General features: G+C 39.9%; 1 protein-coding gene and 2 long non-coding RNA genes across 4 annotated transcripts in view; 2 read left to right on the top strand and 1 right to left on the bottom strand.

Moving 5' to 3' along the window:
• The first annotated feature begins 340 nt into the window (after positions 1 to 340).
• On the top strand, positions 341 to 13344 carry LOC114059018. Of its 2 annotated transcripts, none has more exons than XR_003571572.1 (4): positions 341 to 582; positions 3584 to 3775; positions 5254 to 5397; positions 12907 to 13344. It is a non-coding gene; the product is annotated as an uncharacterized LOC114059018 (long non-coding RNA). The 2 variants fall into 2 exon arrangements; XR_003571571.1 differs by lacking the exon at positions 341 to 582 and adding an exon at positions 1605 to 2268.
• Positions 12346 to 24667, bottom strand: part of MYOZ2 (myozenin 2) — a 17803-nt gene continuing 5481 nt past the window's right edge. The window contains exons 3-6 of the mRNA XM_027886982.1: positions 21902 to 22071; positions 20200 to 20329; positions 18361 to 18544; positions 12346 to 12780 (exon numbers count right to left, since the gene is read on the bottom strand). Coding sequence (XP_027742783.1) covers positions 12549 to 12780; positions 18361 to 18544; positions 20200 to 20329; positions 21902 to 22071 — 716 coding nt within the window. The 3' untranslated portion in view covers positions 12346 to 12548. The remainder of the gene's footprint in view (positions 12781 to 18360; positions 18545 to 20199; positions 20330 to 21901; positions 22072 to 24667) is intronic.
• LOC114059017 overlaps positions 21969 to 24667 on the top strand; it is a 57166-nt gene continuing 54467 nt past the window's right edge. The window contains exon 1 of the long non-coding RNA XR_003571570.1: positions 21969 to 22061. This is a non-coding gene — a long non-coding RNA (uncharacterized LOC114059017). The remainder of the gene's footprint in view (positions 22062 to 24667) is intronic.

The raw sequence follows: 24667 nt of genomic DNA on the forward strand, positions 1-24667 counted from the left end.
GCCTGGCGCCGCCGCGCCTGCGCACTGCCAGAGCTTTCCCGGGCCGGTATCCCGGATATTCCCGATCCAGGAGGAGGGAGGGAGAGGCCCGAGTTGTGGCCGCGCCCGCAGCCAGCGCGCCTGCGCGGTGGGCGCGCGGGAAGGCGCGCGGGAAGGAGCGCGAGGCCTGAGGGCGCCATGAGGGGGACGCGATGGCGCCTGAGGCGGCGGGGCGGGAGCGAGGCTGGGATCGGGAATCGGGGTCGGGATCGCGCTCCCTGCGTCCCGCCGAGGCTGCTGAGGGAGAGCCGTGCTACCACCCCGCTGCTCCCTGCCCGCCATGTCGCTGTTTGAGGGCGCGGCTGCCCGAAGTGTAAAGTTTGGAGGCTGCGGCGGCTGCCCCTCAGGCCCTCAGGTTTGAAGTCTATAACTCGTTAAAAGGAGCGCGGCGGCGGTTGTTTTTCCAGCAATTGTTTTCCAGCGCTCATTCCAGGATATCTGGCTACACGCACTTTGAGGCTTTCCTCAAGATGCCTGGGAAAAAGCGGTGGCACGGAGTGGCAGCTGGAGCCAGGGGCAGCTTGTGAGCCAAACCCCACACAAGTAATTTTTGACACCCCAGAGTTACATCTGACTTCCATGTTGCCCAGAAAGATCCTGTATTGTTATTATTATTATTATTATTATATTATACATATCACCTGCCCGAGGGTCACTGTCCCAAAGTCATGTTCCCTATGATTTTTATCTGGTCTATTATTTTGGCGAGGGAGGGGTGTTTCCTTTTGTTATTTGCAAAAGGAATTCCGTATTCGTGAATGCTCATGTTTCTGGTTGCTCGAGTACCTTTTATATTTCGCTATTATGACCATCTTCCTGGACAAACATGGAGATTTCATTAACACATTTCATTTCTAGACTAGAAATGAGATTTTAAGTGTTACCACACCCAACATCAGTGGCGCAGGCTACTGAATACAACTTCTGGTGTTCTCGCTCTTCCAGTTGCCTTTTTGGTAGTTTTCCAGGATTGGAAATGTGCTTCTGTGTATAAGACCATGTTTAGTTTTCCAATAATATCTTCTGCAATAGTACATTAAATAATTTCACTGTAAAGTTCCCTCCCTGCATCTACTTTAGGTCATCCAGATTGCAAAGTGACTGTGTGGAACATGAGGCACTGCATCAGTTTAGTTCACTGCCTTATAGCAATGCTACACTTCCATTGTTCTTGTATCCATTTCTGTTAAAAATTGATACATTTTGATCCCGTTTTGGCTACTGTTTCTTCTATTATATTGGTAATGTAAAAAGCCCACTGGCAAAGGCAGTTTTCTCAGTTTCCCGCTCCAGCATTTTTCATCAAATGACCAACTTTTTACTTCAGAAAAACCTCAAACTGGGGACATTTGTATTACATTTTCCAGATTTTGTCTTGTGTGTATATATATATAACCATGTTTTTCAGTGATCTGTGTAGTCATACAAGTTGGAGTTACTTCATATAGGATTTGTATAAAATGTTTTTTTCTCGAGCCTTTCAGATGTTGTGGCCAGTAGCATATACATACTTCTTAAGTTTTAACAGAAACCATATTTCCTTGCCTATTGTTTTCTTAAAATTTTCCTAGATGTTGTGATTTTTGAGGAGAGTTGAATCTCTCATTCTCTCATTGCCCTAAGACTCATACAATATATTGGCACAATAAGCATTCTTAGGTTTTTTTTCTAATTCTTTCTAAGCTGTTTATTGATTAAAGTGTTTGAATTCCTAATTCTCACTAGAAAATTTGGGATAAAACCAAGTTAATAGTCGGTATATTAACATTGTCATTAAAAATCTAATTTTTTTTGTCAGTGCACCTTGTTATTGTATATTTATATAAAACATTGCTTATTGTTTTGTTCAGTATCAGTTCAGTCCTTGATCCCTGCATTACTTCTTTGCAAAGCCAGTCAAGCGAAGGCATCTGTGTATCCCAAAGTGGGATTATGACCTCATTCTGGTTATGACCTCATTTTGATATTTTTGCTTCTCCCTGAACTCTGCTTTCTTGTTTGCCTCTGCCCTTTCTTCAGCAGGGATTTGTTCTTCACCACTAATCTTTTAGTAGTCCCTTAGGATTTATATGGGTTTCTCCTGTTCCTTTTTTTTTCTCGGAGTAAGTGTAGTCTGTGAGCTTTAATTATGGTATATTTTAAGATTCCCTAGCAGTGAATCTTAACAGAGTCTTCCACACAGTTCAGACAGAGAATGACACAGGTGCGGCACAGGAAGCCCTAAATGAGGTAACAGAAGAATTTTAAAATTAGAATAAATGGTGCAAGTACAAAACAATGCTCCAAGGGCAGATGATTTCCTGTTGCAGTTTGTGTCAGTGCAGGATGTGTGCTGGGCATGATGCAGGGGGGCAGAAGAATGTTTATGTGGGTTTAGCCCTCATGCTTATGCAAAGTTTGGTAGGATTAGTAACACAGATTGTTCAGCTGGAGAGCTGAGGGTTGGAAAGGTGTTAAATTTGGAGGAGAGGGGTTGAGGGTGGTGGGTTTGGGGTGTGACATGAAACATGAAGCTGGAAGAGGATGAAGGCACACCATATCCAGATCCTTAAGCACATCCAAGACATTGGGGTTTTGCACATGTCCAGTCCAGGTTAAAACATATTTATGGATAGTTATGTGCCAGAAGAAAAATCTTAACATGCATAGGAGATTTAAAAGTAATTGCATTAAATAGGTTTTCTCAAACACGCAGGCATTGTGCATCATTGTCGTTGGTGAATGAGCTGCAGGTCTGGGTTTCACAGCTGCACACATAAGGGTTTATTTTTGTCTTCCAATTTTACTCTTCCAGTGTCATCTATACTGCTGTTACCACTGGCTGATCTGTAGATAAATTCTGATTCTTTCCTCTGAAATAATTTTATTGGGTTTTAGATATATATATATATATATATATAGTGTTTCTATGAACATTTTCATAGCTGTAGCTGTACTGGAACACCTGTTCTCTAATTTATTTCATATTTCTTCTTAGTGCTTAGGACGTGTTTACAACAGCCTTTTCAGCCAACTGCTGTCCTCTTCATCTTCAAATGTTTAATGCAAAAATTATGTCTTCTTCAAATCTTCTCAGATTGAAGGGGTAGAAGGTGAAATTTTGAGGATTTTTTCTTTTAAATAAGCAATGTTTTATTGAGTAATTGATTTGGCCATCGTTACTCTTAGTCTTCTGCACGGATCTTTCTTCCTCCTTTTGAGCTGTTGATCATGTGAAATCTACCTGGTATTCTTAGCAGGAACTGTTTCTGTACTTACTGAGGGATTTTGCAAAAAGTAAATTAGCAAATTAGGTGTAGGGTCTGAGGCAGAAAATGCCACAAGGTCTTGCAGAATTTAAGGCGTGGTTTACTAGTTACATCTCCTTTTTTAAAGTCTTTTTGCTGCATTTAATTCAGCATTACACATTAGACTGCCTGTTATGGTTCAGTCTGTTTTATTGGCCTATCATAAACAATATTCTGTGATCAAGGGCCATTTAGCATTGACTTGAAGATAGTGAGGAGACACTGCCATTAAAATTGAAATGCATGTTTAATTCCAGTGGCTGGGATCTGCCGTCACGTTTTTTGTGGAGTAATTGCTGAGCTCTGAAGAAAGTGTTTGAGGCTCTTCTCGGAAGAAAAGAGGATCAAGAAAATTGTTCTTCTAGAAGAAAATGTAATTTGAAAGATCCCAGGGAAAACTGGGCCCTACTGTGCATAGGCTGTAGCAGGATAAAGTTTCATTAAGTAAGGTAAGGGTTACTTAAGAGTACGTGATTTTCCATGTTCTCTGAGCCTTTGGAGTATTGTCAGATCATATGTTTAAACCTTTCTGCCCCGAGAGGAGAAAAAAAATCCTTCAAATTCCAAGATGTTCTTGTAGTTACTCGTCCTTTTCCCTGAGTGAAAAGGACACAGCGCTCTGCACAATGCTGCAAGAGTTACCCATAATGAGGAAAACACATTGGTAGGAAGGAGAGCCATAAAGGAGTAAAAGAGCCAGAGAAAGAATGAAGAGTATTTATTATTTGTGGCATACAATAATCATGTGCATTCGCTAGGGAGGCTGGAGGGAAGCCCTAGCAACATTTTAGTCCGAGTTCTCTCGGTCGTAGGCTCAGCTGTATTGCTGAGAAGATCCAAAACAAGAGCACAAGTGAAAAATATGTACTCAGCTTTCAGTAAGCTAAGTGAGGACACATTTTTTCATGGGTGACTTTACCTAACTATATTCCAGTGCTCAAGCCTCCCCTTACCATGAGGACCTATACCCCCAGCCTCTCCTTTTGAACAGACTCTAGCAGTGTTTTCCTCATGTCCTATGTAGCAAGCAGTCACATGAAGCTTAGTCATCTGATTGATCTCATTCCCACATCCTGTAGAGAGCCTAAAATTTATACATGTAAAGTGGGGACATAAGGAGGCCTGAATGAAGGAAGGAGAAGATTGATCCTGTCTGAAAAAAGAATCAGGTTTTTTTTCATCTCAGAAGCTCCAAGTGAAGTTTTAGAAGCAGAGTGAGAGTGTTAAGTGTTGGTTTATTTTAGCAAGCTTGAAAAAAAAACTTCCTATCTTTTCTGTTCAGGTTTCTTCTCCTTCATCCTCCTCTCAGTTAGCTGTAGACACACTTTCTTAGAGCATAACCACCATTTTAAAAGTTTTCTTTCAGTAGGTGCCGGAATAAACACAATATATTTTGCTCTTATTCATTGCACATTAGGAGTTTTCAAGTGCTAAAACTCTGATGGAGTGGCAAAAGCAATTTCGTTGAAGTCATCTAGAATTTCACACTGAGAAAAAGAAACATTGGTTTGCATTCTTCTGCAGACTTTTTGATGATAATGGGCCTGGAACAAGGTCTCTGTGTGCCTGACTCTGTTCATTCTTTAGGAACAAGGAAAAGGGTGGGGGTTGCGTAAGTCTTGCAAATGAATATTTTTCCCCTTGGATAATCCAATTTCCAGTCCAATAATCTACTTCTGTGGAACAACAATGCAACCGAAATCCTTTCCTATTTTAGGCTGTCCTGTTTTTAAAGTTAGTTACTGGAACGGTAGAACTATAAGGAAATTCTATGCATGCTGTGTATTTATGAGACACTTGTTTGAAATTGTGTCTTCATCTGGGTGCTCTTGAATAAATAAAGTTTTTATGTTTGTCTTTGTTTGTGTTGCATCAGTCTTGGACAATCCTTTCAAGTTTCCAGGTCTCATTTATTGCTTCCTCTTAGGATGTAAGCCAGTGGATGTCTGCAACAGCAAAAGAAAAGGAAGACAGAGAGGTTCGGATTCACACAGACAGCTTCTGTGGCTGAGTCGAGATTTCCAGGTGAAACCCAACATGAAGGAAAATGAAGACAAAAGAGCAATATTTAGTGAGTATAAACTTAGGAATAACACAGTGTGTAGCAGCATATAATATCTACTCTGTCTCACAGAAGTGAAAAATAAATACTTCAGATAATAGAGTGCAAAAAATTATTTTGTCCCATGTGAGAAACCGAACATTGTTTGTTTTAAAATACGTGAGTTGAGTCCACACCTCATGCTCCTCGGTCTACAACTAAATAAAATTTAACAGGATTGTGGTATAGAATAGGCTGACAAAAAAAAAAAAAAAAGTGCTTTGGTGTCCTCACTGCTCATAGTCTATGGTGTAATATAAAAATGTTTAACCCCACTTCTATTCACAGAAGCTGTTTTCATTTGCAAACTAATAACTAAATTTACAGGTGTAAATTTGATATGTATGGCTGTAGTCTGTACAAAAGTAATCAAAAAACATGATGACTTCTTAGAAAAAAGACAGAATGTGGAAGTCAGTAGGATAAAACATTTTTTTTTGCCATGCCAGACGTGCCTGTTTTCTTTCTGTGATACAGTAACTGCTTTTCTAGACAAACAAATTTGTTAAACTGGAGAAAAGGGTGATTTTTAGGGTAAATGTCAGATGGGCAAAGAAACAGCCCAGAGGAAAAGGTGACAGACAACATGTTCTACTGAATGGCAGGGGGAAGTTGTTGGAACTCTGTCCAGTAATTGATACTGAAACTGGTATTGTTCAGGTCTTCATTAGTGATCTTGGCACAAAAACTAGAACTTGCTCGTGAACTTTGTTGACATCACAGAGTTGGGAAACACTCCCTTGTGGGGTGACGTGGGACCGGAATAATTGGGTGACCTTGAGGAATGGAGGAGTAAAATGGGATCTGATAGAGTAACACCAAGTACAAAGTCATGTGTTACAGGAAAGGCTTATCCAAGCTCAGAGCTTGTCAGGGGAAAGATGAGAGAATTTCAAAGAACAGGGTGTATGAGCCAAGCACGGAGTGTCTGTGAGTCACTGATTCGATGCTGCTGTGATGATGTGAATTCAGGCCCATGGAAATGCAGCCCTGCAGTTCGTGTACAGATGAAGCAGCACTAATGGCACGCATTTGTTACCTGTGGCTGGTGAGACTTTAAAACTGGGGAAAGATCTGGAAATCCACGTGCAAGAAATTGAACTTAGGAGAGTTGTAAAACAATAATTTTTAAATCCTTACTGAAAACAGAGGAGTGGACAAGAGACTAAAAGAACTTGAAGTGATTAGTTTAGACAACTGAAGCATGAAAGACCTTACAGTCTTAGAATATACTAGTTGAAGCAAATGTGACAGGAAAGGAAGCTTGTTTTAATTAAAACAAACTTATACTAAGAAATTTTTCTAAGCTGGGTATGAACAAATTCAGAGTGAAAATTAGAGTAAGTTTCTTTACTGTTGAAGCCTTTAAACATTGCTAAGATGAAATATTATGTGCAAAGCAAATATCATAGAATGGCACTGTCTTTATTTCGTGGAACCCTAGAGTTGCAAATCTGCTTTACAGCCTCTTTCCCACTGATGCTTCCCATTTCCACACTTTCTCTCTGCCTGTTCTATAAGTCATATCTGAAAGAATGATAAAGTAATGTTAAATATATGGAGACTCTTTATTTTGAACTGTGTGTAGCATCACATTGTTTTTCAGCAACGAGACATTAATGAAAGGTATTTGTATCACTGCACAATCCAGCTAGAAAATAAGCACTTGCCTTTTAGTTCAGTAGTGCTTTCTTTAACTGCTCAACTTGCTCTTTTCCTTCGTATTTGAACAGCATGTTCTCATTTTTATCCTTGCCAGCAAATAGTCAAAATGTTCTCATTAAGAACTTGAGGAATGACATAATGCTGGAATTCACTGCCAGAATCGAGCCTTACTTGGCTTCTTGACGTACAGTAGGCCAGCCTAGGAAGAGCCTGTCATGCCTCAAATGTTTGTTTATAATCATTTGTAGTTATCTTGCCCAGTCATCTTTCAGTAATCTTGAGTGCAATGACTACAGTAGCTACTGTTTCAAGGCAGTGTTTGCCTACACTGAGTAACTTGGCTGTGCAGAGAAACTTTCCAAAGGAAAAGGAAGTAGAAGGATACACTCTCGACTGCCAGCCTTCCCACTGGGGGGATTGTTGGCCTCCTGTCACCCAAGGTCTCCTCAAGATTTGAAGCTTTTCTTTTTTTTTTTTTTTTTTTTTGGGGGGGGGGGCGAAATGACTGTCCAGATGTCCTTCACAACTCCAGAGCAATCCAGTCCTGAGTTATACCTTGCACACAAAGCAGCCTGAGGGCATTCCTGTGTTAATGAGTACAGCCAGCTCTGAACTGGCAGAGTTCAAGCTGTTCTTTGTACAAACACCATCGAATATTTTAATCTCCATTTGCTTTTGAAAGAATAGTTGGCTCGCAGTACCGAGCCTTATTTTCACTCTTGCAGTGATTTATAAATCCTCCCCCTCTTGCAAGTGTTATTTAATTTTGTCTCACGGTGTCTTTGTGAAGCAGGGAAGTATTGCAAGTTCTGGGCCAGGTATTATGGATGAATAGTCTGTTCTCAGGAAATCCAATTTCCATCTGAAAACAAAAGGTTTGTAAATTATTCTTGGATTTAGTTTATAGTTTTGGCCAAAAATAACAGTAAGAAGAAGTTACTTGGACTTTTTAGTAGCTAAAGTTATATCTTTATTTTAAAAAGTCAAATACTAATTTGTTGATACTTTTATCAGATAGAACCTGCCCACTGTAGACTGAAATCCATGATTTCAACAAAAATGAAAGTAAAATGTTACTCTAGTAGTAATTCTTCTTTCATTCATTATAAACCATAGCCTGGAATATTATGTGTGTACTCGTGTAAACCTATTTTTTACTTTCTTTATTTTTGCCATGAGATTTCTTCTTTAAAATTAAAAAAGCGAAAAAAACCCCAAAACATCGACGACAACAAAACCCAACACAGGCAAACAATAAAAAACCCCCTTCTACAGCCTGCATTAGTATTTCTATTTTATTATTGGTAAAACTGAGGAAAAAATGTTGTATGTTGTGTCCTAAAGTGGTCTGTGATGGAGCCTGGTACCAAGCTGCTGTTTTACAAACTCTTTTCTCCCGAGACTCTTCTTGTTTTCTCATCAGTAAAGTGAAATTTTCTCTTTTATTGCTTTTTATTAAACTCTGTATGAAAAACCATAACTTACTGAAAAACCCCTTTGGAGTCCTGGGAGCTGGTTGAGTGTGGATGCAGGAGGTGAGGTCCCTGCATAGGATCAGGAGTCTCGCCGAAGGCGGAGCTGAGCTCGGGATTTGTGTTCCCTGCAGCCCCGTAGGCTGTGAGGGAGGATTTGTTAACCCTGGCTTTCTCTGCTTTCAGCTTACACTGAAGTGTTCCCATTCCCATGTGGAAATTGGCTTTCCTCTGACTGCTCCCGCAGTGGATATTTTGGGGTAAATTAGTAAGCATCGGTACTAGCAGCACGTGCTAGAATTGATATGCTGCTTTAACACGTGGTTTTTGGAAGACAGGACAGATTTCATGGGGCTGCCAAATCCTTCTTGCACTGATCTTTGACAGTGCCCAGTAGAAGGTATTTATGGAAAGAAATGGTGATCTTCCTCACACAACTTCCTGTTTTCCAGATCCAGATCACATAGTGGCCATTATCCATCCTGGGCATAGTTACCACTATGAATTTGTTTATTCCTGTTTTGAAGTTATCCACAGTTTTTGACCCACGGCATCCTATAGGAGCAGCTCCCACAACTAGACCTTCCCTGAAAAAATATTTATTCCCTTAATTTTACAGTCAGTTCCTTACCATTTTATTGAGAGTCAGCTTGTTCCTGTGTTATTGTTCCCTCCTCATCTTTTCCATACCATTTGTGGAGACCTCTGTCATAACTTCCTTTATTTGTGTTGGGATAGTTTAATTACTGTGTCCTTGCAGTGATGTTTTATTTTTCTTTTTGTTTTCTGAGTCACCCCTATTCTACTCTTAAACCCTGGTAACTTTTTTTTTTTTTTTTTGAAGAGAAAGGTTAGAGCTCTGTACTAGATTTTACTAACTCTGAACACTCCACCTGCAGGTTGTTTAAAATAATATATTAATTCCTTGAAAGGATTTTACCCTTTCAGTTGCTTCCTAATTTCCTTCTAATAAGACTATTTTATGAGCAATTTTTGTTTCTTAAACTGTATCAGTATGCTGAATGCATTTTGTAACTATTTTTGATCATCTATATCCTAACACCCAGTTACATAACAGCTCTGTGGCAAACATCCTATTTATAAATCATTTAGATCACTTTTTATTTGTTTTTGAACAGTATGTAGCCTCTGGGAATAATGAAGGAGCCAGCACTACGTGACTTGTCAGCCCTGTGGGGATCTTCTGGTGTTTCTGTCTAGACTGCTTATAGTTTATGGACCCCACAGTGGGAAATTCTAATCTAACATATATGTTGTTTTTTTTTTTTTTTCTCTAAGGCATTATTAGGGTTGTTTGCACTTCACCCCATATATAGTGCAAAAAAATGAACTATATATGTAGTTAGGCCCAGCTCTGTAATCCAGCATATCCATTCTGATGCTGGACACAGAACAGCTCTGGTAATGGCATGACTTTGATTACAAACACACATTTGAGACAAAATAATATAACCTCTGTCTGCACAGAGGTCAGTGCCAAAACCTTTGTTTGACTGCGTTGGGATCAGAATTCTGTCTCCAATGCGTTTTTCCTGCTTCTGATAGAGACAATGTGCATTACATGAACTTAAACACAGGGATACTTTGAGACAATAGAATCGTGGTTTATATCCACAGTAGTTGCCAGTTGTATGGATTATGCAGGAGGGAAAGCAGCCAAGACACGCTGACATATTTAAGATTTCTAAGAAGGGAGCACGCAGTTAAAAAAATTTAATCTCCAGTGCAGACAGTCCAGGCCATGAACCCTGACTTTTCACGTCAAAAGAGGTTTAAGGTGCATCTGTTTTAAAAAACCCTTATGTTCATGGAGCTTTTGAGGATTGTACATCTCTTACTTCTTTTTGACATACTATGATCATGGGGTATTTTATATAGACTGGGAAGCAGCAGATCTATTTCCTCATTTCACCACATTTTTAGTGAAAGCACTTCAATGAATTTTTGAGTTCCCTTTATACTGCTGCCGTTACCTTAATATAAATAAAAACAGGGCAAAAAACCCTTTAGGAACAATGACGTCTAGCCATTTTTAACTTTATATTTATTCTCACCGTATTTCTGCCTTCAGTGCCTTTCTCTTTTGGAAGCAAATATGAGTGTCCTGTGATGTATGTGAAGTTATAAGCACATTTTCTGAACTACTTATCTACTTATGATTGTTTGTGTAAAGTTGTTGCTTTCCATTTCATCTGTCCTTGCAACTGGATTTGTTACAGCTCAGAGAAGCCTTTAAAAGCACCACTGAAAATTTAGAAATACGTATTTATTGATCTTTCCAGACCTGTAACTAAAGAAACCTTCATTCTCTCCCTTCAGAGCCATCTCTTTGTCTACAAAAATTAATACAAATATTGATCTCTGAAGTTGTCACTGGTTACCCAAAACCAGGCTTTCCTCTAGCTATAGGATACATCTCCAGTGCTACATAAACATATCTGACAAAAGAAATGCAAGTGCTAAACCCCACTGAAGTGAATAGAGAATCTCTGAAAATTCCCAGCCTTCCCAAGAGCCCTTCCTTGGTGGCAAAGGAGTTGGCTTTTGGCACAGTGATTTGTTTATTGCAGTGGGACTTCCACAGTGAGGGAACATCTAGGCTGATGCAGCCAGGGAACGTTCCTGGACACTGGCACTTGGATCCCTGCTGCTGAATGCTTAGCACACTGCACAGCCCTCCTTCTCTCAAAACGCTTCCCAGGCACGGGTCAGGAACGCTTCCCAGGCACGCTTCTCTCAAAGCTCTCCCAAACGCTTCCCAGGCACGGGTCAGGAGTTTAGCCACTGGATCCGTGGATGAGTAGGAAACTAAAGTTTGCATTGCTGCTCACTAGTGGTTTTTTTTTAGCCTTGAAGAATTGAAATTTTTGTCATCGTCTGTATAATTGTTGTACAGCGAGCAGTTACGGTCCCCAAACTAATCCCTTGCTAGGAAATCATTCCCAATGAGATTCATTTATTTTTCCTTTAATTTCACAGATTTGGTCAGGACCTCTGCATTTGTTTGTGCACTTTGCGTGACAAAGTAAATTAAAGAAAAATAAATGGCAGAATTTCCTTTGCCAACTACCTCCCTCGAAATCACATTTGAAAAACATATACGCTTTTATTTATAAAACATCACAACTTGCCAGTGTATCAAGAGCAAGAAATCCCTCATGCTTTTAAGTCCCTGCATACACTGTGGCTGTAGGGAAAAATGAAATTTCTTTCTAGTAACAAAAGCATTTGTGGGGTGATACTGTTTTGGTACGTTTGACAGAACCAGCCATTGCTGGGCATTTCAGTTCTGATTAATACAAACATTGCAGACATCCAGGAAATACCTGTGTACTTTTTCACAGCACTACGTGATCCTTGTCATTGCCGCATTTACTGCATATTCTGTAAACAAAGCCAGCTGACACAGGTATTGATGGCCACCATAAAAGCTGAGTAAGATCAGAAAGGAGGAAAACGGCCTGGATTTGCTGTCCCTGAACTAATGACACAATTCTTAACTTTGGCCAAAAGCAGGGGTGGGAAATAAGGCTGATTTGTCAGAGCTTATCTCGAGCAGGTGGGACTTGGGGTGCCTTGAGTGCAGAGTTGTGGCATTGCTTGGTTGTTTTACCAAAATCACCAGACCTATCAAGTCAAGTCCCTTGAGAGTAGTACCACTTTTTTTTTTTTTTTTCCCTCAGTGCACTTGTTATTAAATTACAAGCAAAGATTTTAGGAAGTAAGAGCAGAACATGTAAACACAAATAGAAAACATGGCTGTCATATTTTCCAAATGACTTTATTTATATCGTGTTTACAGCTGAAACTTGGTGCCAGAAAAGAGACACTGCATCAGACATTACTGCTTATACTCCAGCTGCCAGGGAAAAACTTTTATCAGTAGCCTTCAGTAGTATTTGGACCAAAACTACGTGGATGTGCAGCTTGCAGCATTTTGAAGGGTGTAGAATGCAGGCTCTCTCACAGGTCCTCTGTTTCTGGAACAGGGTTGGACTCTGGGGGCTGGATGAACACCACGGGGATGTTCTCGGACGTCCATCCTTTGGGAGTCCTGTTGAAGGATCTTCTGGCAGCGAGAGGGTTTGCAAGGATCATGAATCTGGGGTCGTTTAGCATCAGGAGGTTATAATCTGGTACCTTGAATTTCACCAGCTTTGATGCTCTCTCGAAACCACCAAAGGGAGTGGCAACTCTGTAGATTTTAGAGAAATAAAAGTAAAATGTGATTTTAAAAATAGCTGCGTTTCTTTTCCTCCCAGGAGGTGAAAAGAACAGAAGCTATTTTAATGATACAGATTTGGTCCAATATCTTGTTTAGATTTTCAGGCTTTTGGGAGAAGTATTCTGATTGTTTTTCTGGGAAATTCTCTTTAAAATCTGATTTATTTTCCCTTAGATAAAGCCTTCAGCCTTCTTTAAAATTCAAATGGGTGGAAGAGCCGAGAGAAAAAGATGTGGCAGGAAAACCTTGTCATTGGTGAGTCACAGTTACTAAACTTATTTTGCTGGTGATAAGTTGATAAGTCTGAAGACGTAGCTCGACACATTCTCTCTAGCAAGTAATTAGTTCAGGAAGTTCTCACCCCATTTTTTCCTCTCCCCAGTTGCTCGTTCCTCCCACTGCACTGTATTTCAGCACCATATTGTCCTACCAGTTAGAGTGTGTGTGTGGGTTGTGCTATAAACTGGGGTCACTTATGGGATCTGGGTTAAACAAAGACCCTTCATAACAAAGCAGCACTTCAAAGTCCAAATTATTTCAGGAATCTGGTTCGTCTCATTATGCTGAAACAGTTGTAGCAATACAAGTGAGGAGGCAGTGGAGTGTAATGGAAAGCAGAAAGGAACAGCCAAAGACAACAGGCTCTGGAAAGGAGGGGAACGGGCGAGGACTTGATACACCACCTTTGTTTCTGAAGAAAATGTTTATGTAACTAAGCCCTGAAACACTGTTTGGCCAGCAGTTTTCATGTTATTTAAATGGGAATGTTCCCTCAGGCAAGAAGCCTGAAAAACTGAAAGATAAGGAATATTAAGCTGGAGCTGACTGTTACATGCATTTGCAAATCTTTTAAAACAGTATTTCCAAAACCTCCTATGATTATTCTATATATGCAGGTTTCAGGCTGAAAAAAACAACAAAACTAGTTGAGTTTTTCTGTCACTTTTCCCAGCCTCCTTTGTATAAGCAAACATTTGTGCTCTGCATTTGGATCAGCTGCATGACTTTGCTGGGATATATTCTGGCCAGTTTAGAGTTTAAGCTACACCTGATTTCTGCAAAGCCGAATATGCAGTGGCATGGGAAAGTGAATTTTTGTTGAAATGGATCTTCACCAGCCTTGGTGGATGTTGTGTGTGGTACAAAACAGCAGATCTGCTGGAATATATTTCCAGTGGCTCCAGATATTATAGCAGAAGCCTGGAGAAGTTAATACCAAGAGAAAGGAACAGATCATTTGAAGATCTGAGTAGGACACACACAAAAATAAGAGATTAGTTCATCGAAATGAATCTGTGGCGCAAAGGAAATGGCGCTGCTCTGTCATTACATGGAGAATTCACTGAATTTTGGTATGAGCAGCATTTGTTGAAGGGGCTGGTGTTAACTCCAAAACATCAGTCCTGTGAGATATAAAAAATCATGAAAGTTCTGGGCATGCACACTCACTGAGAGAAGAGCTCTGCTTTGGAGTAAGCTCTAAAAATGTTTCTCAAGTGAGGATAAGACAAGATGTTGCAGCAGAGGCAGCCAGTCCAGGCATTAAATCCTCTTGAGGTCAAAGGAAATGGTTTGTAAAAGGGCCTGTGGTATCAAGGTTTTCTTGTGAAACTGTCTTCTGGGTCACAATGTCAAATGGATACCGTATGATACTGATTAAAATAATTGCTTGGTAATTGGCACAGAGTGAATGTAGTGATATGCATCTTACTGGATAATAAAGATGGTTTTAATTGCTGCCCTAATTACTGTACACATTCTCATTGTTGTGATATTTAATCTCATTGATAGGGGTATTAAAGGGATAATCAAAATAAACAAAATAATCATAGCTGTATAAAACGCAAAACAATTCTATACTTTGAAACATCCTCCTTGTAGTACTTCTGGGTTTTAAATACAGCATGTTTCTCTAAGCAAAAGGAACAGGAGAGCGTTTTATGGAAATTCAGTGGCAAAATACCTGCATGTAGTTATTGTCCAAAATCTGGCCTCAGAGAACTGTGCATTCCTGCATTATAGGCAAAGACACATGATGATTGACATAAAGGAGACTGCAGCAATTGGCTAATAGATGTTAATGTTCCTTTACAGCAGCAGTAGGTATATTTCTGTGAGCAATAACTTGTCTGACAACATGGTGTTGCAATGACCTCTTGTTGTGTGCTCATCGGCTGTACCACTTGAGCTCTGATTCACGGTACAGAAGCCTCGATCTCATGGCTAAAAAATTCCAGGAGTCGTTGCTCATAATAAGGGCGGAAATTCTGGTTCAGAGCCATAGGAAATGGCACCAGGAAGTGTACAGGATTGTTTAATATTCACTTTGCATATTCCTAAAAAGTAGGTGCAGGATTTAACAATAGCAGGCACAATCATGTTTATTTTTAGCTGTTGTTTTAGCAGGACTTTTTTTTTTCTTCCTTGGTCTTTCTTATTGAACGTTTTCTTTTCTCAACATAGGAGCCTACTCGTAGTTGATTATTTGGGAGAGCTTGATGAAATGCTTTAACTGTATTAGATTAGTGTCTTCGATTCCAAAATTACAAAAAAGGCGAGTTTCATGTTTTAAAATGGGAACGTAGAACATGCTGTGTATTGTTAATTCTGTGCAAGAAGGAGACATGGGAGCAAAGAACCTGACCCTGCAAAATGCTCAGGGCCTTCTGGAAGCTTAGTGCAAGAGCTAATGCTAAATTCACAGAGGTTTGTAGGTGCTAAGCACCCAGCTTCCACTTCAAGATAGCACCCAAAATTCCTGCGAGACTCTGGATCCCAGCATTTTTATAATGGAGTTCAGAATCTGTGAATCAAGAAAAACAGAGCCCAGTCCAGATGGACTGGATTCCTGTAGTGTTTTTGAAGGAGTCGTCTTTGGGAATTGAGAAAGCTGAGTGAGAATTTGTCTGGTAGGAGAGGCAGAACTAGTCAGACTTGCTTGTCCTTTGTGAGTAAGATGTAGTGCTCTGTTTGTTACACATAATCCTACCTCTGACATTTTATCCAGCTCCAAGAAAGCAGATGGAATAAAGGTACTAATTTAACTCATTTTACAAACTCCTCAACAAATGTAGATTCGTGCTGCTTTCCCACAGATGTTTACTAGGTGCTTCCACGCTGGGAAGAGGCAAGAAATCTTTTCACTAGTAAATACTTCTTCAATCCTAATAGGAATTAATCTCCGTGCTTTTAATCCATGCATGTGTGCATCTGTTCCAACACATCAGACCTCCCTCGCTGCTAAAGTTGTGTTGCTATTAGAGTTTGTTGTGTAACAAGGAAAGCCGAAGGGAACCTGAAATGGCCTGTAAAGTCCCGGTGCCACTTCAGCAGGCGCCACTGAATAAACTGGGAGGGATGTAGGGCCCGTTTCCCTTGGGAATCCTGTGCATCACACTCTTAACCACACCCCCTCCTGACTAACGATGACTGTGCCAGCCCTTTGCACAACAAACAGAATTGCACTTCACTGGGTGATGAAGCAGGATAGAAAGCCTTGAGAGATCCCCTCACTGATAACACAGTGGTGCTATTATATCACTCTGCAATTGCTTAATACAGGATCATTGGCTTTCTCTCCAAGACTGCAATTAAAGAAGTCAGGGATGCTGTGACCCAGATGCGCAGAATGTCTGAGGATCTAGACAGAGAAGTCCATTTCTCTTGGTTTGCTGGGCATCCAGTGGGCTCTGTTTTGAATCCCACAATCAGACACTCTCCTGTGCCTTTTTAGGAGTGTAGACCCTAAATCATGGTTGTAAAATCCTCTCCAAGAGGGAAAAATCTTAAATTTCAATTTTGCAAATTCTCAGTTTCTTTTTTTCTTTTGTCTTCTTGCTAGACAACATAAATATGAACAAGTTCTATGTAACAGCTTTTTAGGTCTGCCAGGCATCCTTTTATTTCCTTCTGGATGTCAAGTTTTTTTCCAGGAGAAGGAGAGTTGTGGTGAATTATGTTTATGTGTCTGTGTCCTGTATTTAACGATTTCACAGTTCGGATTTGGATTTATGTGCCAGGTTTTTATGGCACTTACAAGGGATAATATTGACCTTTTCTTTATAGGATTGCACATATGTTCAAGAAATTCAGACTGTGGTGAGCCACAGTTCTGCCATTTCATACGCAGAGAAAATCCCCATAGAAAGAAATCCAAACAGTTAGTGTTGTAAAGAGGACAACTAACAGAACACGGGACCACAGAGACAACTAAAAATCCACAAAGAGGCCATCAGACACCATCTCAAGACACATATCCCTGTTAATGGAGTCTCTGTGCCCTGTGTGATCCTGTCCTTCCCAGTAATGACTAGCATCTCTCTTGTGAGAGGCAGAATTGACTCTGTCTCCATGTATATGTGTCTTTGGCATTTCTGCTTGGGCTGTTTGTTGTTTTGTCTGAATTTTGTTTCAGTTGCAATAACTACAGTGCACAAACTGTGCTGTTACTGTTGCGGTGTTAGCAGCTGGGGCACATCTCAGCACTCGTGTTTGCTGCTTTGTGTGCTGAGAAGAGCGTGCCACACAGACTTAATTATTGACATGGCAATGTATGTTGCTGTTAGGAAACCACAATTAGTGCAGTGTCTGCAGTGCCAGTTTTCGTGTTGAATTGTGTAATGTTTTAGTCCTTGCACTCAGAGTTGAGACTCACATCAACATCGGGAACACAAGTGATGTTTGTGGGGCTTTGCTCTGAGTTTGTATTGCCACGAGCCATTTTCCTTTTCAATAGATTGCTGTCTGGAGTTTTGAGGACGGGTTTTGGTTTGGCTCAGCTGTTTGGGACTCAGCAGGGGTTGTTTAGAGGAAATTTGTCCATAACCTCAATAAATACAAATAGTATCACTGGAATGAAAGAAACTAAACAACACAAATAAGATTTTGTTCTAAAACTTTAAAATCCCAGTGTTGTCCATATATCTAGAAGTCCCACTGAAAACCTTAATATACTAGTTGCTAGTAAGTAAAGCAGTGTTTTATCTGTTAATTTGTCACTGAAGGTTATCAAAGCAGCAAAAACTGTTAAATGCAATAAAATGTGTAATCTGCAAACTATTTGGTCTGAGGGATTGATTGCAGGTTAAAGTTCATTGTACTGTCATTTCCTGAAAAAAACTGCATGAGTTATATTAAAACATAATTAAAAAAAAGTGATTTGCATTATACAGCTTAGAAACAAATTTTTGACTCAGAGTTTGTTTCTCTGATAGCACTTGTCATCCTGGACCTACTGAACTCAGCAAGAGAAATACTGAAAGGAGTTTGAAGCCCTTATTTCCCATCTGGTGAGTACACTGATTCTGATACTTTCTTCAGTAGTTTTAACAATTTATCATATATTCCTAGTTCTACAATTTAATTTCGGGCCCACACTTCAGAGGTAGTTCCTTCCTTGATCCCTTGTTTGCCACTTAATCTCTGTGTGTTCACCTTCGTGCATACACTTGCCAACACAGGTGGGAGGGGATTTTTTACAGCCGGTGGAAACATTTTATTTCATAGTAATTTTTCTCTGCTCTGTAAAATTCAATGTGCATTCAGAATTACCTGTTAAAGCTCCTGTAGTCAGGCAGTTCTGGCTTTGCTTCTGGTGTAAAAAGTTTGGGATATAAAGCTTCCAGCAGCTCTGGATCATCCCTAATGGCTTCTATCCAGGGAGACTGATAATACTTAGGCACAGCCGTAGTGTTGAACTTCTCAGGAGGAATTTCTTTCAGTGGTCCAGAATATCCTGCAATGTGAGCAGGGTGAAACCATTATAATGATACTTGGTGTTTTCTGCTTCCTCTGATTGATCCAGGAACTAACACACCGTTGTTTCTCAGGTAAAATGAACAGTTGGGTAAAGTCACTTGGCTGAAGCTACACAGAAATAGGAAGATGGCAGGGGAAATTTGTAGCCTTTTAGATAACTGCTCCAAACGTATCAGGCTAGTTTTATTTGAGTTTTACATAAATTTGTTTCTATTATAAGCATTTGTTTGAACACAGGCTGTACCTACACAGTCCTTGAGCTGAATTAACAGAAAGATTTTAAAAACGACCTTTCGATTAAAACTAAGAGAATTCTACAATCTTTGGGTGACAGTCATTATTAGAGAAGTTTTCCCCTTTGATTTAAAATGTCCTGCCTACTTGGTTCTCTGGTCCTTTTCATCATCTGAAACAGTGAACAATCAGTTGTTCCCTCTGCGTAATCACCTGAGGATCAGGCTTTGACCAGAATTTTACTAGATAAAAAAATTCCATATTCAGTGTGATTTCTTCTAAGGCCAACTACAATAGGTCAGGAATAAACTGTGGGGAAAGACAGACCTTAATGTACAGTTTGAAGAATTAAAAGCAGTAAGTGACTGACCAGTTATGTGAGGTACCATATTTATTTGAAATACAAGGGAGATCTGTTCTACCCTTTTACCTTCCCACTACCTCTATGTCTTTAAAGTACCTTTATTTCCTTCTGTAAGCTTAAAACCCCCTGGGGTTTAATAACTTCTCCTTTTGCCAGACTCTTTTTTTTTCTTTTTACCTAAAGAAAGGCCTGAAGATTTGTATCATGTCTAAGCAATGGAAGTGATCTCTGCATTGTGTTTGCCCAGTGGATGCACAGAGCCTCAGCAGCCACTGACAGAGCAGCACTGACCCAGTTTGCATGGACTGGAAAAGGTCTGCACAAAACATGCATTGAGTAATTCCGAACAAAGAATGAATTTGTAAAAACCACGGGCTGCTCATGGATAATTCATAAACAGGAAGAGGGGCTATATCACTGAATAAATTAATTAAAACAAATTAGCCTTCTCTACTCTTTAAAGAATACAAAATAAGGCCTTCTTGTAACTCACTGCTTTAAATAAAGCCAACAGTACCCCCACAGTTAAGGATTTAAAAAAGAACAGTTTATGCAGCCAGAAGCAAATCCCTTTTAAAGTTACTTCTCTCTAAAGGGTTCTAGCAAAACTTAGTGACTTCAGATTTACGGTGATGGATAATTAAACTGCAATGACTAACTTTCAAACTGTTGAGCAACGTGTCGTGTATTAGAAACAAAGGTTTGGCAAAGAAAACTCACTATATTAATGTGCTTTTAAATCTGAGGATCTCTTTCTCAGTGTTTATAGGACCAATAAATATAGGAGCAGTCTCTCTTGATATTAAGGTATGTTTTCAGTTTAGGGAGAAGTAGTACAAAGGGCATGTCAGATCTTTTACGCATGAGCAGAAGCAACTAAGAGAACCACTTTACCTTCCTGTGAGAGATTCTCATTAGTCATCTGACTGAAATTTATCCACTTCTCTTAATAAATTCTGTTTTAACAGAAGGTCCTTTCTCTGCTATGAAATGAGAACTAAACATGTCCAGTGTCTTGTAAAGTCCCACATTACCTGGGGCAATGTTGTCAGGGTGTGGTGGGCTCCGGGGATCGGGTGTGTTGGGAGGTGTCATTGGGGCGTGCTGGGGAATTCCATCCACACTGAGGCCGTCCATTCTCACACTCGGGATGGGCTCCCCACGCTGCACTCAAAGGCAAAGAAATATCACTTACAGGCAAAACAAACTGGGATTCTCTGCTGAGGTTGGAATGATACTCCAATGCACAGCCCAGATCTGATTCCCAGGGTATACAATCCTAAGGCACACCGAGCTAGGGCAACAGGATTCCTAAATTACAACTGTCCGTCTGAGCTATCTGACATTTTCCTATATTTGGGATATTTGAATGTTGATAAGCAGTCTATGAAGAGTGTTCATCCCATCTGATGCTTACACCGATCACCACAGAATCTCCTGGGCTGGGTGGTTCACAGCAAAGAGTTGCTCTGGTCATTTTGATAGGGAGGCCCATAAAATGGGGCTTTTAATTTGACATTAAAATGTTCTGTGCCACTCTTGCTACCCCAAAGGTTCCAGAAATCTGGCAAGTTTGAGCCCTTTGAGTTTCAAAGCACCGATTCTTCAAAGCGTCTCTTCAGTTGAAAACTCACTGCATTTGTTGAACTGCTTTTGTTTGGGATTGTCTTTTCCTTTATTTGTAATAGAAATAACAATTTCAGTGCAGGTCACTTTCTGGAGGTTCATGATATGCTGTTATTTTCCACCCTCCTATCGGGTTATCGGTTCTAAGGAAACATCCAAAAGCTTAATCATTGTTGCTTAAATATAGAATTAGAGTCTCATAAGAAGTCAGCATCTTATTTTAGCTATGACACATAGGCTAAAAGCAACTTAAATATAGACTGCTTTAGAGTAAGAGTTTCTTGAAGTGGGAAAGCAAACAAATAACACTTGTTTAAACTTGAAACAACAACAAAAAGAGATCAAGGCAGAATGTTTTTCAGTCATCCTGAAGTGTGCTAGAAAGATTAACTTTGGCAGGCAGCATCATAAAGATGGTGAAGGCACCACCAGTGGTGGCTAAACAGACACTTAAGGGAAGGGAACAGGAGCCAGAGGCATCACTTTTTCATGTATTGCAATGTCATACTCGGTGTACACTGTGTGTACTCTGTGTTTTTGTGGGGCACAGTGGACTAGAGGGAAACAGATCTGTCAGACTGGAGCAAAATCATGGAAGTGCACACAGAATTCTGACAAGAGTGATGATGTGCTCAGAATTTATCTGTGTAGCTTCTAATGCTCAATAGAGGCAGAAATTCAGGGGACAGTATTCAGAGGGGCTTCTAAATAATAGTGTTTAAGAATAGCCTTGGGTGTTTAATTAAGTAATTCAGGTTTTTTTTATATGAGATTTCTCTTGTCCAGATTTATTTTAAAAAGGGAGATTTATCAAGGCTCAAACTTGATCCCACTTTATCTATATGTAATTTAACTTCTGTTGAGTGAGTGATCAGAGAAATATCTTGAAGCGTCTGTACCATATAAAAAGAAATATAAATTTATATATTTTTTTTTTAGTAGTCTGTAGGATCTCAGTAAAATACAAATAGCCTTATTCTGGCACAGGATTTTGCTTCTATTCTCCCTGAAACTACAAATAGGTCACACACAGTGTTTGTATCACGAGCACCAAGGGAACCCAAGCTAGCCTGGCTGTGTCTCATTAATAAGTCAGTACAAAATACTCACATTTCTTGGCTTGTTTGCTACGTAATGATAATTTTCGTATGTGTATTTATCAGATCTCCGCTGGCGTCTCTTGAAGAGTCTGGCCCCTCTGTTGCTGAGTGTTGAGAGTTCCTCTACCATGATATCTCTGGGCGTGCTGACCTTTTTTCCAAGGTTTAAGGTGGGTGAGGCTGCAACACAATGGGTGAACACAAACCTCTGTTTGCCCTAAATTCCCGATATTCCATCCCCTGCACCTGAAATCCAACAACATGTTAGTGCATACTTAGCTAACACATAGCACAGCTTCATGGGGAGTTAGTGACATTAATCCTTCCTCCGAAATTGTGGAGGAGAGTATTGGACACCACAGACCTCCAGCTCCACATTTCCTTCAGGTGAGTGGCATTCAGCTGTTAGCAGAGTCACATCTGTAGTGTCCTACACACCGTATTAACAGCAGCCTGGGAAAAACTGCCTTCTGCTCCAACAGGGAGCAAAGTCCCATTCTGACCCCAGGGTTCCCACATCAAACCTTCAGTTAAACTTTCTGTGTCCTGCATTGGATAGACGAGAGAGAACCCCTTTTAAACATACCCACCAGTTGCTTATAAACATTGTATTTTCAATTATTCTTCTATATTCTGCTCGCTTTTGTAATCCAGGGCATGTTTTATCCTTTTAAGAAAAGTTTACGTTAAGAAAGTCTCTATTAAACATTTTTTAATTATTTTTAAACTAACTCAAAATAAAGCTCAAGGTGTGGAAAATGAGAACCCTAACTAAGAATGACCATATGCTTTTAGGAATTGATTACTTTAAAATATTTTAATTCTCTCTAAGAGGAAACTGAATTGCTGGGCAATATTACTTTATTCACTACTTGGGAAAAATTCCTTCTTTGTCTTTAATTACATGCTGGGGAATTTGAAAATGAAAATGCAGCAGCAGGGGAAGGGGTGATGAATCAGGACTGGAAACAGAGAATTCTGAATGTCACGATTCCTATTAGTCATCTTCATGGTAGTGCTCTGGAAACTGGGATGGTGATGGCACTGAGCAAACTTACTGCGTAGTGACTGAACTCTCACTGAGTGTCCTTAACCTACAGATAAAACATAAACCTTAAACCTTAGAATACAGTAACTTAAACGCTGAAGAAACTATTTTCTGCATATTTATTTCTGCTCAGGATGTTGTAGAATTTAACAAATATAACACTAATTGCATCACATAGTAAAAATGGGATTTCTAAGAAAATAATTCCCATTGCCACTTACTTTAACACTTCTCATTTTACTAGTTGAAATTGTTCTCAGTTCATAATTTTCAGGAAGAAAAATAGGAAGATGCAGTGTGCCTTGAGGATTTTATCAGTGGTCTAATATGTTTCTCTTATTCAAGGTCACATTCTGTTATTTCTTTAATGAGACATTCTGCCCTTCACACGTTCTTATGGTCTGCAGGATTCTGAAATTCGACATGTATTTCAGTGCATTACAATGACATGAAAACAAACTATATGTAAGGCACCTGTATCTTGCTTTCAGAGTAAGCACACAGGAAGCCCAGTTTAAAATTAACATTGCAGAATAACTGACTGCAAAAGGTACCTCATGCCAAAGTTAATGTTGCATAATGAAGGGTTTCATTTTGAGTAAATGGCATGCTCAACCTGGCGTGTGTCTCCTAGTGACTGTGTATTGGAAAAACAATGTGATGTGCTGACATTTAGGAAAATTTAATTGAGACAGGTATACCAAATATTTAGCCAGAGCTGTACAGGCAGGAGTTTTCCATGGAGTAAATCAAACAAGCTGCTGGGCCCTGGAGTGCATCACTGTGGATGCGCTTCTGTTCATACTGGTTTCAGCTGAATGTTTGCAATGGATTTAAGTGGAACAAGAGCAAGTGAACTGGATTGGGAGCTTGATCTTGCACTTCTGCTTTAAAAATAGTGTGTGCAAGGAATCCTGACAACCTCCTGTTATTTAAGAGGCAGCTACAAAACAGAGAGTTCTTAACATGGAAGAAAATGACTCAGCTTGCCCAGCGCAGCCCTATCAGTGACAGATAGTGCTGGGGGTTTGGCTCTGAGGTGGAGATAACCACTCTGGTTACTGGCCCGTGGCCTGAAATTTAGACCTCAAGTCATATTTTGATTTTACCGTTCCTCAAGATGGACTGTTGGATGGTTTGATATGAGTAAGGAGTAAGAAACTTGCCCCACAACTCTGCAGTGTTCCGTGTTTGTACACAGAATGGGTGGTATGTACACCCCCAGAGCCTGGGGTGCCAAGATGATGGCAGATCCCTGTCCCAGCCACTCAGGGTTCTGCTATTCTGGGCCTTGCTGTTCCCTTACATACATGCTGTTCTTGTTAATGTTAGCTGAGGGCTCCAAGCTACTTTGTAAGCCACGGTTGTGTACCATTGTGTATCCAGGCAGCATCCCAAAACTGCAAGTGTGAAGTTCATTTGAATTCCTTGCCAACTAAAATCTAATCATCTGTCTGCTTTTATGATGTGTCTAGGGATTGTTTCAGTGTCAGTGCAGAAAGGGCGATGAAGAATGAGAAAAGGAGGACATTTAGAGGATGATGGAAAGAGGATGTCATAAATGGATGTTGTAAAATAATATTAAAAGTTTAGTTAATAGTTTAATCCAAATCTAAACCTTTTAGCTTCGTTGCTTTAATTTGTTCCTGCTAAGTCCTTCCTGTCCTGTGGTTAAAATCATAGCGGACTATATTTAAATATTATTTAGATAGTTCCTCCTCTATTCAC

This window comes from Empidonax traillii, unplaced genomic scaffold (genome assembly GCF_003031625.1).
Source record: "Empidonax traillii isolate 1590-97213 ecotype Southwest subspecies unplaced genomic scaffold, ASM303162v1 scaffold199:size790550, whole genome shotgun sequence".
NCBI classification, from domain to species: Eukaryota; Metazoa; Chordata; class Aves; order Passeriformes; family Tyrannidae; genus Empidonax; species Empidonax traillii.